This window comes from Podarcis bocagei, assembly GCF_964188305.1.
Source record: "Podarcis bocagei genome assembly, chromosome: 14".
In the NCBI taxonomy this organism is placed as follows: Eukaryota; Metazoa; Chordata; class Lepidosauria; order Squamata; family Lacertidae; genus Podarcis; species Podarcis bocagei.
Genome location: NC_138139.1, coordinates 28,004,819 through 28,023,848, shown reverse-complemented (window position 1 = coordinate 28,023,848; position 19,030 = coordinate 28,004,819). Strand labels below are relative to the sequence as shown.

General features: G+C 40.3%; 1 protein-coding gene across 7 annotated transcripts in view; it reads right to left on the bottom strand.

Moving 5' to 3' along the window:
* MAP2K5 (mitogen-activated protein kinase kinase 5) overlaps positions 1-19,030 on the bottom strand; it is a 129,713-nt gene that overhangs the window by 67,133 nt on the left and 43,550 nt on the right. For all 7 annotated transcript variants that reach the window (XR_014002172.1, XR_014002173.1, XR_014002174.1 and 4 more), the window contains exons 10-15: positions 12,500-12,568; positions 12,335-12,416; positions 11,419-11,480; positions 6,030-6,078; positions 3,782-3,855; positions 2,727-2,777 (exon numbers count right to left, since the gene is read on the bottom strand). Coding sequence is in view for 4 of the 7 variants with exons in the window: in XM_081171223.1 (XP_081027349.1) it covers positions 2,727-2,777; positions 3,782-3,855; positions 6,030-6,078; positions 11,419-11,480; positions 12,335-12,416; positions 12,500-12,568 (387 nt within the window). In the remaining 3 variants the exon portion in view is untranslated. The remainder of the gene's footprint in view (positions 1-2,726; positions 2,778-3,781; positions 3,856-6,029; positions 6,079-11,418; positions 11,481-12,334; positions 12,417-12,499; positions 12,569-19,030) is intronic.

Below are 19,030 nucleotides of genomic sequence, written 5' to 3'. Positions count from 1 at the left end.
GAATGGCTCTGTGGGCAGATCAAACTGTCAGGTTGCCATCCCTGCTTCAGATCTGAAGCTGTTAGGGTAGGGATTTGTCTGCCTTCTACCTTTTTTCACAGTATAATTTTAAGCAACAATAATTCTATTAAGAAGAAGATTGATTCCAGGTAGGAACTGGTATCGCAGTATCCATACAGCCATGTTGCTTAGGCACCAGCTTGCAAATTTGTTACAGTGAGCTGCCAGCACCACAGCTGAAAGGCCAGAGGGAGGGCAGAAGCATCCTTGACATCTTGAGGCAATGTTTCTGAGCTGCTTCCACGCCAGGTGACAGAAGGCCAGCCATGAGACACCTGATCCACCACTAAATGTGCCCCTCTGAACACCTCCTCGAGCAGAGAGCTCGAAGCAGTGGGTGGGGGAAGGACAATTTCCTTCACTAACGAAGGCGCAGAAACTTTACTAACAAGAAAAAGCTGCTGCTCAACTCTTTGGAAAAGTGTGTGTGTGTTTATCCAAGGTAAGCTACTCCTGGTATAAATTTCACAAAGTTAAGCTTAGACATATGTGGGGACTGTTGCATCTGTTTTGTGTTACAAGCTCTTCTTAGTTTGAGACCAAGTCAATTGGCTTCCGCTGTTTGCATTCTGCTCAGCCCCATGTCAGCCCTCCAAACAACAAAGGCGCTATAAGGAGCCCACAAAACAGTTACATCTGTCCATCTCATCTCCTGTGCACCAGATGGAACAGGATACAGTTCTGTCCCTCTCTTCGTTCCTAGTGTTATATGCATCCCCCCTTTCTTTCAAGATTACACACAAAAAAAATCAAAAATCTGATGACTGGAAACAAATTCATTCAAGCAGCAAAGCAGTCCTAACAGAAGAACTGACAAAACATCTTACAGCTTTAATCCTCACTTTTTTCAATTAACAGATGGATGCATCACAGTCATCCGTAAACAATAAGAAAAGAAGTAATTTCTTTAATGCACACCTGGGAAATAGATGTGTAATCGAGGTTTGTACATTAAAAGGAATAATACAATTTAATTATTACAGCTATTTAAAGTCATCCAGAAGAAAAGCTGGAGTTGGGTAGAATAATTTGTTTGAAGTCCTCCCACTGCTTAAATCAGAGTGTTCCAGCTTTTGAGGAGATAGGGATGTGGCAACCGGCAAGCTGGACTTATCAAAAGCAATACCTTTAAAGCCCTTTTACGTATTTGCCATTCTGTACTTCAGGAGGTTAAGTGATCCAAATACATTTGCTAGAAAAATGTGAAGTGAATCAATAATTGCAAAAGAAAGAAAAAATAGTATCTGCAGTATTCACAATTCAAGATGACTCATATTCCTGCTTAGAGTGCAGGAAATCTTTCCTCTTTAAGCAGAAAGGTGAAGGCAATGGAGTGCCAGCAATAACATTGTTCCTGCAAAGGGGGAGCCTGCGCTCAAGGCATTTGGCAAACCCAACGAACCACCTTCATCTGTGGTGCAGGCAGGGTCCCAGAATGGCAGAGGCCAGTCTCTATCATTTGGACTAGCATTTGAGCACACCCAACCTGTGCACATGCCCAAGCACCATTAAAAGTCACATATTCATAACCTCTATTCTCAAGATGCCTGGAACACTGAACTACCGTATTTTTTGCACCATAACACTCACTTTTTTCCTCCTAAAAAGTAAGGGGAAATGTCTGTGCGTGTTATGGAGGGAATGCCTACGGGTGGCATGCCTACAGATTTTCCTCCTCTAAAAACTACGTGCGTGTTATGGTCGGGTGCGTGTTATAGAGCGAAAAATACGGTATATATCAGAGATAGGAACGGAATGAGGGCATGCACTAGAATAATGTTCCCCAGCCTGGTGCCCTCCAGCTGTTTAGGACTATAACTCCCATCAGCTTCAGCCAGAGGATGGCTACACCTGAGCATGAACACCAGAAGGCAGGAACAATTGTTACAGCTGACCAGCCAAGAGCAAAAAGGCTAATCCACAGGCTTTATGCTGCCGGCCACTTGCAGAGGCTGATCTCTCACACTTCTGTTCTCTTTAGTACCTAAAGAGGCACCAAAAAAGCTTACTAGGAAAGCAGTCACTTAGCCTGTGAGGTTTCCTATCAAGGTCTTAGAGACCCTTTAACAGCAGCAAGCCAAGAATTACAATCCACACCCACCCTCTTGTCTTCCTACATGGCCACAGCCCACATGTGGCATTTACCCCTACCCAAGAGCTTCAAAAGAATCAACCAAGAATCATTGGGTTAATGTTCTATTATTTCTGTATCACTTTCCCCATTATTTTTACAACTCCGAGTTACACTGAAGAAGCGGACAGGGCCTTCATGGTGGAGCACAGAACTGAACCCAAATCCCCCCAAATTAGATGGATCTCTCATGAACCACACATGCTCCTTCTCTGCACACCCAAACCCCCTGTGCACATGGGGCTTCCCATTTGTTATGGGGTACACTCACAGAGCTGCCTCATCTGTCAAAGGGAATGAGTTGACCTTGCAGGCACAGGAGTTTGGTATGTGCACTTTAGCTTTCTATATTACTATTCCTCATGTCACATTAAAAAACACACAGTTTCCTTATTTCCATATCTGTTTACTAAGAAAGACTTAAGACACCTAACAGTAGAAGTAACAGTACCCGAACTAAAAACTACAGACAAAATTGAGCAGCCCACTAAAGGCTATTTGTCTGCAACAGAAGTATCTGCATACATTTACTTACCGCCATATAAGCATTTGTCCCGACATACGTCTTGGCTATGGAATTCACCAGCTATCAGACAAAACAGCCTGTTAGAGCCATATAAAGATAATGTGGGAATAAAACGGGCAATTATTCCTCATTTAACCTACAATCATTCCATGTATAAATCAGCTAAAAATTATATAAAGTGTGTATGTGTGTGTGAGGAAACAAATTTGCCTGTGAAGGCATTAAAAATGATTAAATCTCTCTTTCCTTTTGAACAAGAGCCCTAATTTAAAACAACCACAGTATTTCACTTTATGGCAGATAACCTTAAAGACAATTCTCTTTTAAACAGGATGCTTAGAGATTTTAGTGCTCCACCAACCAGTTGGATATAAATAGTCAATTGGAAGGAGGGTTTTATTTTATTTTATTTTCAGCACATCCAGTCAGCCGTCCTCCTCCCCCCACTGTCAGCTGGCTCAAGATGTGAATAAAGCCACCTTCATTATCAGGCTGGAATGAACACTAAATATGCTGGAGGGACAACAGACTTTGACAACGTATAATACAGCAGTGACCTTCTCTTTGGTCCTCATGTTTGGCTGGGAGGAAAGGTGGCTGCAATTCAATTCAACATTGCAGCAAGCTCATGGGTCAGTATCACGGAGGTTCTCAAGGGAAGCCCAAAATGGAAATTAATTAAAATTTGTGCTGCACATTGTTGAAGCCCACCACCATTGTTGCTCCCAATATTAATTTTTACTGTGGGCCAGTTGGGCTCCCCAGGCGATCCTCCCGCTCTGCCCTCCCTTTTGTTTGATCCAAACGCTTTCAGAGCCAAGCTGCATATCAATGAAGTTTGCTATTCGTAAGTAGTAATTACAATATCAGCAGTTTTTACTGTCATTAAACAATGAACAATCATATTCTGATGAAGAAAAGTCACCAGGAGATTAAAAAAAAAGGGATGAATCCCCCATTCCCAGCAGAGCCAAGCTTGCTTGCAAGGGGCTCTGCTTGTCTTGTGGCCAGCTAACAAGCTAACAGGAGGGATATAGATGAAAGGGCAGAAGAAATGAAGGTACCTGTGTGCTGACCCCAAAGTCACATAACTTGACTTGGCCTCTTGTGTTCACCAACATATTTGAGGGCTTCACATCTGTAAGGGGACAGCAACACATGATAAGGAAGCAAAGCCATACAGCATTCACACTTCATTAAATATAGCTTACTATATATAGCTTATCATTTATAAAGAGACATAAAAGTTTTCTGGCTGCTGTACTAAGTTTATTTGAAACACACACACATCTGTGCTTGCAGGCTTAGGGCTCATCCACACTCATATGGGACTCATATTTTGATCGTATTATGTACCAATTAATGTCTAAGAGCTTTTCTTGTTGTTCTGAGGCTATGCCTTGCAAAAAAGCACACCACCCAACCCAATCTTATCTGCTGAGTCAGACCTTATAATTTGCATTAGTCACTGGACCCAGTTTCCCCCTTGAACCCACTCACATGTGCATTTGGCTTTCTGAAGCTTGCCCAGAAGGTAAATCAGCTCTCAGGCTGAAAAAGGTCCCCACCTCTAAGTTAATCGCATGGCATGGAGGACTGCAGTTGTGCTGGGGGTTGAGGTTTACATTCTTCAAAAATATCCCAAATAGGAGCTATAAGCTCTTTGGTAGGGTGCGTGTTTTGCCATCTCTGCTCTAGAGTGAGATTTCTCTAAATCTTCAAAACAGACAGATAGTGGAAACAATTTCCAGAGGAGAAGCATTAATCAACAGAGAGTATTGTGGTACCTTAAAAGACTAATACATTGCCACAATAAAAATTGCTAGCCTTTTAGGTGCGACAAGACTCTTCATTAATTGCGGAAAACCAACCAGGCAACATAGTATCTACCACAATTTTTATTGGAATTTTTTAAAAATGCAGCTTTATTTCTTCAAGAAAATAAATAAACCTAGAGAAAGCACTGTGTGTGTGTGTGTACAATGTTCTCCCAAAGCATCTGTTTTGTGATTAATACTTCCATTTTGAATGTGGAAGGATTTAGACAAGAGCCAAAATGGAACATTATGTGCCCATCATCACAAGTGTTTCCTTAATACCAATTATTTATATGAGACAAGCCTTATGGAGGATGAACAGATGCCTTTTCATTCCACCTCCATCTGAGCTATTTTTTACCAGGCTACTGGATAAATGGCATGTGGGCAACTCTTTTCTAGCTGTTACAAAAATGTCAAGGAGAGGGTCAAGAAGTTGAATGCAGTTGCCTTATTCAATACCAAATAGATATTTTAAAAATCCATTTTATTCAAAATATTTTTTAAAAACAAAAGCCACCCTCTCCTCTTGAATTGCACGCAAGCATTAGAGTGCAGAATTCCAAAGTTCAAGGAAACTGAGAAATACAAAACCCTGTTTGAGATGTGAATTGCTAAGAGATAATTATCAGCAGCAACACATATCTACATATACATATGAATGTATGTTTCACCACCCCCTGTGCATTAGCAGTAACAGCAGACAAATTGTTGCTGCTGTTCTGACCCTGGTCGCCTGCTCCCTCTGGAGGTTGCTGGCTATTCTAAGAGCTCAAGGGTGGGTTCACAAATTAGCTCATTTAAAGACTGGATGGCTGCATCAGTAGGATTATCTCTGCTCTGCAAAATCTGCAGTTTGAGGGTTCACACTGGATAGTTTTCATTATGCATATCAGCCACTGATGGCAGATTGGGGTGCTCCAGTTGAAAAGGCCAAGCTGAAACCTCAGCAAGAGAAGTTTGTCACCATGGGATGCATCTGCCATACTTCTCACCTGTACATCAGGTGGGACATCCATTTGGGAGGTGCTGGTGATGGTCATTACCCAGAAGGAGCTAATCAGCTCCAAAGCAGGGAACAACGAACTACAATACTGGGGCCTGAACAGCTGTTGTAAGGTGCCAAATCACAACTCTATGGCTCACATACTACTCTGAGAAATTATTCTTGATGGGTGCATGGCCAGAGAAATATCAAAATGTAAATTGCTTTTCATTTGCTTTGGATGATATTTATAATATTTCAGCCATCATCAGCAATTTCCACTCCCACAATTTTCAGCTATGTTCCAAAACCCTGAATCCTATCCCAGACTGTGCTTATATGCACCAAGCCAAATGTTAACTTTATGCAACAGATGAAGTAGGTTGCTCCCTTAAAAAACCCTCCATTCTACCAGAAACCTGTTAATCTTGAATACATCATAGTGATTCCTTTTATGAATCTAAACAATTATATGCACTGGAAAAATGCAAAAACAAATCCACAACTCACCTCTATGTAAAATTTTTAAACTCCATAAATATGTAAGGCCTTTAACAACCTGCAAACAGAAGAGAGAAAGGAATACTTGAAGGTATGGATTTTCATTTTCTAGAGTTAAAACTGGAATCTACCATGATATAAAATCACAACCAAAAGAAGTCAGATTTTGGCCACCTTTGAGGAAATGTATCAATGTGTACTTTATATATTTTCCCTCCCTTTGAGGATAAAAATTATCAGCCACTAATAGCTTTTTAAAAGTTAATCACCTTTGCTATATCTTGTGGTAGTACATTCCAAGCTTTACTGGAATTCCTGTAATGGAGTGTGAAGAAGCCACAGAAAAGTGGCCCTTGTGTGATCGATATTTATGCACACCCTGTAATAAAAAGCATCTCAAAGCACATGCCTAGAAAAAAATGCATTTCTTCTTGTCTTTCTATATAGAGCCAATCCAATCAATAGCTAAGGAATTTAAACCGACAGGGTGTGGAACTTCTTACTTCCTTACCCCTGTAAATTTTATTCCTAAATATGTACCATTGCTTTCAAATACCGGTACCTTGCAAATTTTATAAAGCCTTGTCTAGAATGACACCCTAAAAACCTGATTTTTTTGTTGCCTCCTTTCTGTTGGGTCAGCATTTTAACATGGAACATCTTTCTTGCAAAATTCTGCTAGCTATTCTACACATTTGCATTCATCTTCCTGATTCAAATGTGCCGCTGACAAAGTCTCAAAAACAACAAAATTTTAATTCTTAGAACTAATAAAAGTTGCTTCCTTAAATTCTGAAAATCTTTTAAAAAGTGAATAAGGGAATAGTCCTTATGGCAGAAGACGAATACTAGAAACTGTCCACATGTTTTCAAGCTGAGTGTACATAAAACTACAGCAGAAATGGGGTACAAGTCGGGAGGAAAATCAGTTATATCCCGTCCTATAAGAGGTGGCTAAGCATCTTTGTTTTTCACTGTACATATACTGTAACAACACGTCAAGGAGTGGAGGCTACACTAAATGTAAATGCATATTGCTGTTCATTTTTGAATTTTTAATTTTGGGTTTTTAATTAATAATAATAATAATATTTTACATCCAGGGTGACAAAAAACCAAATATTAGTTCATTAAGAGCTTTTGTACCAAAGCATGTCTGCTGAATAAATACTTATAAAAAGCACACTCTTAACCAAGCAGATTTTTCATTTCAACTTTTTCTTTTTCTTTTTTTAAAAAAAGAACATTTCACAACTACAGATCCAACAATGCCCTGTAACCCTTTGTACATTGATCAGGAATCACAGCTATTCATTTACACTGAATAAAAGGCCATTTCCCGGTTCAGAATGTAGACGCAAGGTATTGAGCATTATATCAAAGAGCTGGTGGCATAGAATTCATTTTGACTGAATACTCCAGAAGATATTGTGATATTCAGTAAAGCAGCATTTGACAACAATGACTTGACAAAGCCTTGACACAAATAGTAGTTAGATCGGCCATCAATCACTCACTCTCTTGACAGCTTAAGTGCACATCTTTTGCAGGAAAAAAAAAAGCTTCAATCAACATTAGCACTCAAAATACAGTGCATTGTGTTATTGCTTCGGGAATGGAAATAAAAATAAAAATGTGAAGTTACGAGCAAAAGGCAGTCTGGGAATATTTGGTAGCCCTGTCTTAGCTTTGGTACAGCACTGGCCTTGTCTTCTGGTTGCAACTGAAAGATTGTTTTTAAGTCTAGCACCAAGAACTAACAGGTGTCAAGGCTGTGTACGGTGGATTCCATCCATGTTTTACAGATCAGGAGCAAGACCATCACATTCACTTGTGCAAATTCAGTTCAAGTTTTTCTTAAACTGAATTTGTTAAAGAAAGGATGCAGTTGAATATAAGGAATTGGGACAAGGGACAGAAAAACACACAAAAATTTATGGGCAAGTTGATACTTAACCGTGACCCCTTAAAGGCACGAGCAAGACATTTGATCTGATCCAGCTGCAGAGCTTCTGCAATCATATCCCCAGCTAAAGGGGAAATCCTGTATCTGGACAGACACTACACATGCAGTTCCCCTCCCCAATCCAATACCGTGGTAGCTCTGGTTAAGAACTTAATGCGTTCTGGAGGTCCATTCTTAACCTGAAACTGTTCTTAACCTGAAGCACCACTTTAGCTAATGGGGCCTCCAGCTGCTGACATGCCGCTGCCGCATAATTTCTGTTCTCATCCTGAAGCAAAATTCTTAACCTGAGGTACTATTTCTTGGTTAGCGGAGTCTGTAACCTGAAGCGTCTGTAACCTGAAGCGTCTGTAACCCAAGGTACCGCTGTAGTCAGGAGTAGCAGGAGTAGCATAATTCATAACACACACACTCTTTCTCCACCTTCTCTGCTGAATGGCTGAGTTTTTTTAAGGCTCTTATCACATAGCCCTGGCTGCCCCATGCACACCTCCAGACTTGCAGGCTCACCTGCACAAGTCTTCCCTGGTGCCTCCAGGGTCCTGTACCCCAATGCTGCTGAAATTAATCGTGAAAGTAGCATTTATTGGAGATAGTAGACTAGATTGTGGTGTGTGCTAGGTTGAGTGAGGGGTGGAATGCACCAATTTCTCCTGTTTGAGGATGTTTCCATGGACCCAAAAGGGTTGGACTGAACTTGAGACTTAAGATTTCTTAGATCAATCACTCAAAGTCAGGTTTTCAGAAATCATGCAGAAATTTGATTTTAGTTTGGCCATGGATCCACTGCGTGGCCTTGGACACAGCACATGTTCCCTTTCTGGAAAAACTGTTTGAAGATGCTACTCCAGAATGCTTGTTGTCAGGCTAAATGCCTAGGAGGAGAAAGTATTTGTAATTTACAGTGAACTATAGAAATGAATGTTATTTAATAAGATCGTGCAAATCCTCTGGACTGCAAAAGTGAAACACTTTTACTCTCACCAAAGCAGTATGTGCATGTGTGTGTGTTAGAAGCGAACCATGCCGAGTCTGAAAAAACAAGCCCATCTGCAAGTGCTCCAAAGCGATAGCATCAGATTAAAAGATGCTCTTTGCACATGCAGCTAAAGTGGAGAGAATGAAGCTGAGCTGCGAATTACAATGAAAGGAGCCTAAATAGCTGCCTGCATCAGATTAAAGGATTTCAGTTGTCAGCTTGATGTATAATGAGTGTGGAAAACAGGCATTTAATTAAATGGTACATTTTAGAATAACTTTTTGTTCTGCTTTAAACCACTTAAATTATCAAAGCCTGCTTCAGATTTAGCAATTGTTCAGCAGCACCCTACCCCATGACACCTCCCTTCCAACTGGTCTTGGCTGCGGCTTTAAAATTATGATACATTCTCTTCTTAGACTTGGAGAATTCAGCTCATTATCCCCAGCATGGCATGAAGGGATAAGATCTAATACTAGTGCAACAACTATGCTGAAGCAGCTTCTGGATGGATCATGGAGAGAAGACTATCTGGGACCTTCATGTACACCATGCTAATGGATGGAGCAAACAGAATTATTATTGATCTTCTGGGGAAAATAGGTCCTATATATTGGGGTACCTGTATGTTATATGCCTATACGTTGTGCAAGTGCATAACTTAATATTAGGGACTACTCACTTTAGGAAAAAAGAAAAGAAAAAGAAAGAGGGCAAAAGTTTATAGAATTACGAACCATAGCAAAAGTGTGGATAGAGCAGAACTTTTCTCCTGTGCTAACAGTTTAATATGGGGTCACCCAATGAAGCTGCATGGCCATACATTAAAGACTCACAGGAGGAAGGGCCTTCTTTATATACTGCTTAATAAACTCAAATAATTTCCTACCATGAGATGGTAGCTGCTGGCTTAGATAGCTTTAAGAAGGATTATGTAAATTCATGGAAAATGAGTCTATCAAGGGCAGCCTTCTGCAAGCTGCTGGACTACAGATGTTTTGTACTACAGCTCTCAAGAGCTTCAGCCAGTATGGTGAGTGGGGGGGGGGTGATGGGAGTTACAGCTCAAAATATCTGGGGGGCACCAGATTTAGGAAGGCTATCAAGGGCCATTAGCCATGGCAGCTACATGGCAACCTCTGCATATACTGTATTTTTTCTGTTTATAAGACTAGGGTTTTTTTAACCAAAAAATTGGGTTTGAAATTGGCTCATCTTATTCACGGGTAGTGCTGAGGGGTGTTTTGTTAATTTGGAGTCCCCCAAAATAGGGGACGTCTTATACATGGGGGCATCTTATACACGGAAAAATACAGTAACTCTGAATGCTGGTGATAAACAGTATGAATTTGCACAGAAAACTAAGCAAATACAAAAAGGGCTGTTGAGATCAATAGTGGTTTTGCTATGAAGAGACAAAACAAATATGGGAGGTAGATTTGCATAACACCTTTCACAAATACCCAATAGAAATGTATGTTAATTGATGGTATAAAGTTGATTATGCCCTACACTGGGGGATATTGTTGCACTCCGACTCCCATCAGTCACAGCCAGCATGCTCATTGGTCAGGAAAGATGGGCATTGTAGTCCAACAACATCTGCAGGACCCCATCTTGGTCACCCTGTCCTAAACTCTGTAATGTGAGTTATTTACTTTTTATAAAGTCAATCTGATATACTACCTACCCCCCCCCCCGGAAACTGAATACAATCAACAGTGCAAATACATGCAGATGAAGATGTGTTTCACTTGACAAAAACTTCCTGGTAAGCATGTGATAAGATACAAGTGATATGGAATGGAACATTAGTTTCAAAATATATAACAGGATTGCTATTAGGCTGTTCGAAAAACATGTGGTTTTTATGTGGCTTTTAGAATTTGTTTAGAGTACTCCAACATTATCAAAAACTGAAATTGAACTTTAATGGCAATTTCCAGACATCTCTATGAAAACAACTTTCAATTGATGAAACTGACAAAATTAAAGAGACTACAGTACGCCAACATGAGAATTAATAATTTAGAAACTTTGTAGGGTGTTTTCTTATAAGTAGACTTCTTAGGCTCCAACAAATTACAAACCAAACTTATTTGCGATTCTCCAACACATACTAGAAAAGGAAGAGGTTTTTCCCACCCCCGTTTTTAGAGAGGAAGTTGTGCAGTCTGTTGCACCAAAAACAACCAAGGGTCTTGGGGCCTGTTGAAGACTAACAGATTTTATCATGGCAAAAGCTTTTGTGGACTGAAGTCCAGAATGAAGTTAATGCTACTCCTCAAAAGTTCACACCATAATAAATTTGTTAGCTATCAAGGTGCCCCATGACTCTCACTCTCCCCCCACTCCTCATCTTCCTATGTTATTTATATCTACAAATATCAGCTGTGAGAAATATTTAAGTATTTAACACTATTATATTAAAAATAGAACCCCAAAGTACTCACTGCTACGGCTATTCTTCCCAGTACGTGTTCTGGAATTTTTCTGTAGACATCCAAAGAGCCCCCTGCAGGAACAAACAAAACATAGTTAATATCAAATAAAACAGAGAGGAACTTGCTTGTAAAGATATTGACTCAGAAGAAAGGATTAGCCTGTAATAAGCAAAGTGAGGTCCCCCTTGTTCACCTACAGGGCTGGCCCAAGCCACCGCACTGCATCATCTGAGAGGAAAGCACAATCCTGGAGTAGTGCTCCAGAATTCTTTTGTGATATTGCCAGGCATAGGGAGGAAATATCCTGCTATCAAAATCAATTGCTTGACTCACCTGCTCAGGTGCATCTGCCTTGTTCATGTGATACATTTTTAATTGGATGAACAATGGGGTTAAATTGCTAAGGAAACCCAGGCAAAAAAATCTCTGAAACTCTTTAATCCTGCCATGCCCAACCCACTACTGCTTGCTGAAAACACACAGGACAATGGGTGAGCTAATAGGCTTATTTAAAGGAAAATCTGTGCTGGCGACTGAAACATTAAAAGCGGGAACAGCTGTTTTGTCAGTAAAGACAGATTGTATGGAAGTTGAAAATATCAAGCAACAGATAAAGCAGCATTTACTTCTGTTCTATTTAAATTTTCAATAAAAAGTCAATGCAGCTCCATTGAGGAAAATGTAACATACTTAACATCAAGTAATCATGACTCTCGCCTGCCTGATGTGTTAAGGCTTGTGAAAGGTTATTATTTTTAAAATACCTCCTAAAAAAAAGAGGAAAAGACATCTTGCACCATCTGTACTAGGAATCACTTTGTGCTTCATTAGGATGTGCACAAATGTTCAAATTGATTTCCCAATTACATTATACAAAAAACAAAAAACAGTTGAGGCTTTTCAAGAATATGCAAGCACCACTCACCATCCATGAATTCAGTACAAAGGGAAATCCTGTTTTCTACAAAAAAAGCACCGTAAAATCCTATGATATAGGACGAATCACACTGCAGATGAAGAGAGAAAAATGCTGTCAATGTTGAAGACACACTATACATAGAATCGAAATGTAAATGCTAGAAAATTATACCTTGTAAAGAATTTCTAACTCTGACATAATCTGCTTTTGAAGTTCCAGTGTAATATCTAAAGGGATCACCTGAAAGTAAGCATCAGAACATTATATCTCATTACATAATGCATGTGAACACTGTCAACAAACCTATATATTTTTCAGGTGGCCCGGAAAACTCCTGCTCAAGTCAACTGGCTACCACCAACAGACTGCCAGTTTGTTGCCAACAGAATAGGATATTTTAAGTGAAGATCAACACCTGTAAAGACCTTGGCTACCAGTAACTAAAGCTCACACCTAATAAGTTACCGGCCAGTGTTGCCCGCGTTATCCCTGACCATCCTTCAAGGCACCTCAGGGTGGCACACTGGTTGGAAACCAGGCAACTACCAAGTCAGTTTTATCTGACCCTGGGAGTGGCAACACATTTTAAATAAAATTATGGTGTGTTCTGGAGCTCCCTACCATTACATATCAGACGGGTATCATATTTATTGTCTTTCTGGTGCCTACTGAAGTTTTTCATTTTCCAACAAACCTTTTTTTTAAAAAAATGATATTTATTGAAAGTTTAAAATTACAGAAAAAAGTGTAAAAAAAGAGAAAAAGAGATTAAACAATACAAATCAATACATATAAAAAAGAAAAGAAAAGAAAAAGAAAAAAAGAACAAAACACACAATACATCAAGACCAAAAACAAAAGCAAAAAAGTTAAAAATAGATCCAATATTTCCATATCTTTGTCTTTCATTAACTTGTTTCATCGACCTCCTCACACCTCCCTTTTTTGTATTCTAGTTATTCATTATTTCAGCAAATCCTTTCCATCTTTCACTATTTTCTGTCATTTAAACGTCTTAATTTATTTTAACCTTATCTTACCAAAAAAACCCCTAAAACTTAAAACTTATTTGTACATAACTCCTTATAACATTTCTACTAAAGCCATATAGTTTCATTCCAACTTTTTTCTAACACTCATAAATTTTTCAATATTTCTCTAAATAATTTTTTTAAACTTTCTTCCAATCTTCATCCACCGTCTCTTCTTCCTGGTCTCGGGTTCTGTCAGTCTTCTCTATCCATTCCATCTAGTCCATCAACCTGGTGATCTCCTGTCCGAGGCTCTTAACTCTTTTCCATGTCCCTTCTGCAGATCTTCTTCATATTTATACCTACACTTTACTTTGTCTTCTGCTGATCTTGTTCTTAATTTCCTTCCTTTGTCACTGAGGAGTAGATCTCGGGAAGACTCCAACCTAACAATGTCTTTATCCCTTCTCGACAGGTCAGCCCATTCTCCATAGACAGGGCCAAAATCCAAAAAATAATTCAAAACATGTTTCAAAGTCCCTCCAAAGTTAAAGGCCCTCGCCACTCCAATCTCCCCCTGGCCCAAAACAAGATCCCAAAGGCCAGAACATCCCTGCATAAAGGGATCTTTCCAACTTTCCTTCTCCAATCCAAGCGGGACTCCATCTCTCCAAATCTGGCTTTCTCCAGATTCGGTCTTCAAAAGCAACAGCTTATGCTCATACAAGGCCGAGGCTCTCTCCACTTGTATTACTTGAGGTTCAACAACAACCTCCTCCTTTGTCTTCTCCACAGCTTGCCATGTCAAAGCAGATTCCTGGGTCCAAAATTGTCAATGCTAGTAGTCATCGCATCCATCTTCTCATGAAGCTGTTCCAATAAAGCACTTGTTTTGCAAAAAGCAATCACTAGGGCTTCTTCTGTCCACATTCTTGTCCAAGGTCAATGTCTAATTCTCACGATCTTTAATCTCTACAGCTGGAGAATCCCCCAGATCCACTCCTGCAACAGTTTCAAGAGCTCCCTCTAGGGGAAACAGTTTCTATTTGTATCCGTCTTTTTAAAAGCAGGTCCAGCAACAAAGTTAACAAAGTTAATTTCGATTTTCAGATTTTTTGCTCCTTTCAAGTGCAAAAGGAAACATTGGAATCAATATGTTTCTCTTGTTTAACTATCTGTCAACATACGTTTTATTCACAGTCAATGAACTTTCCCAATACGTCGCTCCCTGGCAGCCCGTTCCCAGGTTCAAAACGGTGGTAATTTATCTTTCTTCACCCTCTCTCCTGCAGGCTTAAACAATCTAAACTTTCCCCCTCTTCTCCTGCTTCCAAGGGGGGTTTAGTAATTTTAGCCGATGGAGATTTAATCCTTTACAAAAGACTTTCCAGACTTTAGCTTGCAATGTCTTTGCTTCAATCTATTTACAAAAGCGGAAGGCGGACTTCCTGTTTGGAACCTTCCCGCTTCGGTGCCAAATTAAAGATGTTTAGTAATCCAATTTTCCGTTCTACTCACGGGTAGTTGTTTAAAGTCCAATTGTCCACAGGAAAAAGTCAGCGCTCTCCGGCAACAGCAATGCGGCTTCACTTTGTGAAAAAAGCAATCGATTCGAAGCACCGCGCCGCTCACCCCACGTCGCTCCGGTTCCCCGAAACCGGGTTTCCCCGCGAGTAGGGGAGGCGCAAAAGGTGCCAGCCGAATCCCACGTCCACAGGCTTCTCCCGCCTGTGGTTTTTAATGGGTCTCCGCCTCGCCGTGGCGTTCCAGACCCTAATTTCCACGAAGCAGATTCCTCCCGGTCAGAGGAAATCCGCCATTGCCGGAGGCGCTAACCCGGAAGTCCATTTTCCAACAAACCTTTTAGGTAGAGATTTTTATTTAGATTTATGTATTGGATGTGAAATTGTTTTCACATATGTTTTTATTATTGAAATTTTTATCGTTAATTGTTTTAGGATGTTTCATGGAAAGTGATTAATAAATTAAAATATTATAATAATAATAATAACAATAATAATAATAATAATAATAATATACACTCCCGAGGATTTTGGTACTTGGTTGAGACTCAATAATATTTTGCAGGATTAACACAACCAACAATACATGAGGTTGGCAATGGAAAGCAACATGGCCTCTGATTTAAAACAAAACAAAACACCACACCACACACACAAAAAGAACCCATTTCTAAACCTACATTTTACAGTATTGATGTCTGTCTAAACAGAGAAAAAAGAGCATAACCTGTTTCTATCAAGAATTTGCTTTAGGGTTATTTATAAAAGCTCTCACTAAACTAAATTGTAACTGTAATAGAAAGGCTGCCAAGAGAACATTTAACACATTTCTCCAGATCAATAGTCATTTGCCAACAATATTCACTTACATTTTTTTTTCCAGGGTGGAAAGCTTAAAACAAAGTAACCTGCTGGAACACTGTATCAATTTTGCCCATTAAAACAACAACAAAATTTAACCCTCTATCATATCTAAAAGAGATTGCTTTTCCAATTGTTAAAACCCTGCTCGAAACCCAGCTTCCCCCATTGCAAAAGCTTTAGCCGAATATTGACTGGATTCGATGTCATGGATGGCAAATGCTGCATCAGCCAAGACGTGAAATGAAGAAAGTCCCTGAGCTGCTGTGAATTACAGGCACATTGATTTTTAAGAATGGAAGGGTCTTAGCCCTCCTTCACACAAAATGGCTACCACATGGCTTTTACTCAACATTGCATTAATGCTGCCAATTGCTCCAGGCCACAATGTGTTCACGAGCAAAGGCTTGCCGCAGAGATCGGCCACTATGACAAAATCTCATGCCGCACCACTGAAAAACTGTGGCCACGGCATGCCACATGAAACACCCACTATGCAATTTTAAGGAGTTTCCGTTTCCCCCAAAGTAAGTTCAAAACAGTAATCATTGTACATTCACCACTGTGGACTTAGCCAGAATTATTTTAGGACAGAGGCAAGTAAACTTTTTCTGGAAAGGGTTGCATTTCCTTAGGGGTCACATGCCAGCAGTGGGCAGGACCAGGGCTCAAGGTGGGCAGGGTCAAATTCTCTTCTTTCTTTGTCACCTCTGTCACCAGCTTCTCTTTCTCTCTGGAAGGGAAGATGTTCTTGCAAGAGGTCTGAACCAATTGCTTACAGAGGACTTCCCCCCACCTCTGTTTTGGCTTTCCTCCCCATTTTGGTCTTGCTCTGCCTTCCTTCTTTCCTTCTAGTTTCCCCACTGGAAGTAAAGCTGAGGACCACACACAGCCAACTTAGAGGATGCTAGGAAACTGCAGGAGATCCAAATTGTGGCTTGATTTGATATTGAATCGGTCATGCATAAACCCACCCATTTCAACATGGCACAAGTTCCTCTCAACTCCTCAAGCTCACTAAAAGTAAACCTTTGGAATGCTCTCCCCAAAGAGGCCCACCTGGAGAACTCACAGCTATCATTTAGCCACCAGCTTTTAAAAAATGCTAATGTAAACATGTAACTTAGAGCAGTTTGATTTTACCACCTATTAAAATGAGCTAGTTTGCACACATTATTACCTAAATTGTACTTCTTGTTTCTGACTACTCTCTTGGCTGCCCTGAGATACAAAATTATGTTGAAGGTGCAGGATATAAAATATGTCAGCAAACAGGCAGCCAGGATTTTCCTGTTGGATCACTGACTCAAAATAAAAACCAAACCCCCCTTACCCAGGAGTAAGCTTTTTTGAATTCAGTAGGAGTTACTTCTGGGTAGACATGTTTAGAATTGCACTGTAACTCTGGGCCCTAAATCACCTACATGATTTTTTTAAACATGATTTTAGTTACTCTAAATACAGAAATGGACAAAGGGTATTGAATACTGGGACCTGCATTTGTATTCTGGCCCCATATATTTTATTAATTTATTTGAGCGGAAGTGTGCCAATAAAAGGGGTGGTAAGGAAGGAAAGGGGTCAGGGAGCATGTTCATACAGCTCGAGTGTAACCCATTTCCCAATTTAAAATGGGAAACGTGACTCCCAGCCCTAAAATGATTGCCCCGCCTTGTGTTAAATAACAGCAGCAACAGAAATAGCAATCAAGTTCCTATCTACAATGGCTTTGACACGGAACACTGCAAGGGGAAAGGGTTAACCCTATGAGAAATACCTGAGCCCATTTTCTCCACTTCTCTCCAACACCTCCAGGACAAATAAGGATGAGTTGTCAAGTTAAATACAAGCAGTCAAGTGACTGAATTATAATTTACTCGGTGCTCAATTTAAATTAGTGAGAGGCTATTAAAATATACAGTATAGCGATGGCAATTCATCACCGGCTGTCATGGATGACTTCATCTATTTGCTGGAATGGTGTGCACGCCACTAAAGGGAACGAGAGCAAAATCACAGGTCAAATTAAGCTGCAACTCCATTTTAATTCACTTATTTAATCTGTGGTGACATAATTGTCTTTTACAGTATGTACAACTCAGAGGAAATTTGGGAGTACGATAGTCAGTATACAAATGATTAATCAAATGGACCATTTAAATGCTAGGTTAAGAGCAAGGAAACACTGGAGTTGCAGAACAGCACACGGCCTCCTCACACACAAGGCAAGGGGAGGGATGCTACCTCCTCAGTCGTGTGGCTTCCCGCAGGAGGTAGGAAGGTTCAGAGGGCACGTTCCACAGGAATCAGCTGATAGGAAACCACAAAGCATGAGTTTCTTGCATATTTAATTCATATAGATTTTGCCTCTTTTTTTTAAGTAAACAGAAAAAGTTTTGAAGTGGGAGGGGGAGTATAAACTGCTGGCACCCTCTTTTTTCAAACTCTTTCCCCTCTTTCCACAAAGCAAGGCTCAATATATTTTCATACCCGAATCAACAAGTCAAATGGCATTCTTATGCCCAGCCTAAGGTCCTGCAGCCTCAACTTGGTTTAGCTGCCGGAGTGCCAGAGGCATCTTGTTCTCTGAGCCACCATGAGGACTTGTCCGAGGACAGAGCTGCTGGCCCCTTCTCTGCTGCATTTAGATGCTGCTCCGACAAGCAGTCAGGTGACATAGGAGGCCAATGAGATTCCTTCTGGCCCTGTACCCTGAAACTTCTGCCTGAGCAACTTGCCGTTCAGGTAAAAGATCAAGTGTCTCTCAGATGGCCCACATCTGCTCACCAGCTGGCCAGCTAATCTGCTCACCAGCTCACTGGCATCCTGGCTTGAGTGGTTGTCTTGTCAGTGTTTATATTATTATTATTATTATATTTAAACCCCACCTCTTCTCTTAGAACCCCTCAATGCAAATATTATGGCTCCTCTCTTTCCTTCCCTTCCCATTTTATCACCACAGCCCTGTGAAGAAAGTTAAGATTATGACATGGGGACTGGCCCATTGTCTTCTAGTGAGCTTCCTGCCTGAGTTGCAGACTTGAATCTGGTTCGCCCAGTCCTTAACCAATATACCCCACTGGCTCTCACACTGGTCCACACCTGCTTTGCTTTCAAACCACCAGTCTTCACACTCACATGAATGGCTGTGATTATCCTTAACCTCTTAAGTAGCTACAGCTGTGCAAGAAAGTGATAAAGCTGTGTCGGTGCTTCAGTCATAAACTTTGATTTACTGGCACCGAAAGTATTGGGATCAGACACTTATTATTTTATTCCCATAATATATTGATTTAACAAGAAACACATTCACACAAAAAGTATACAGTAGATAAAAACAATTTCAA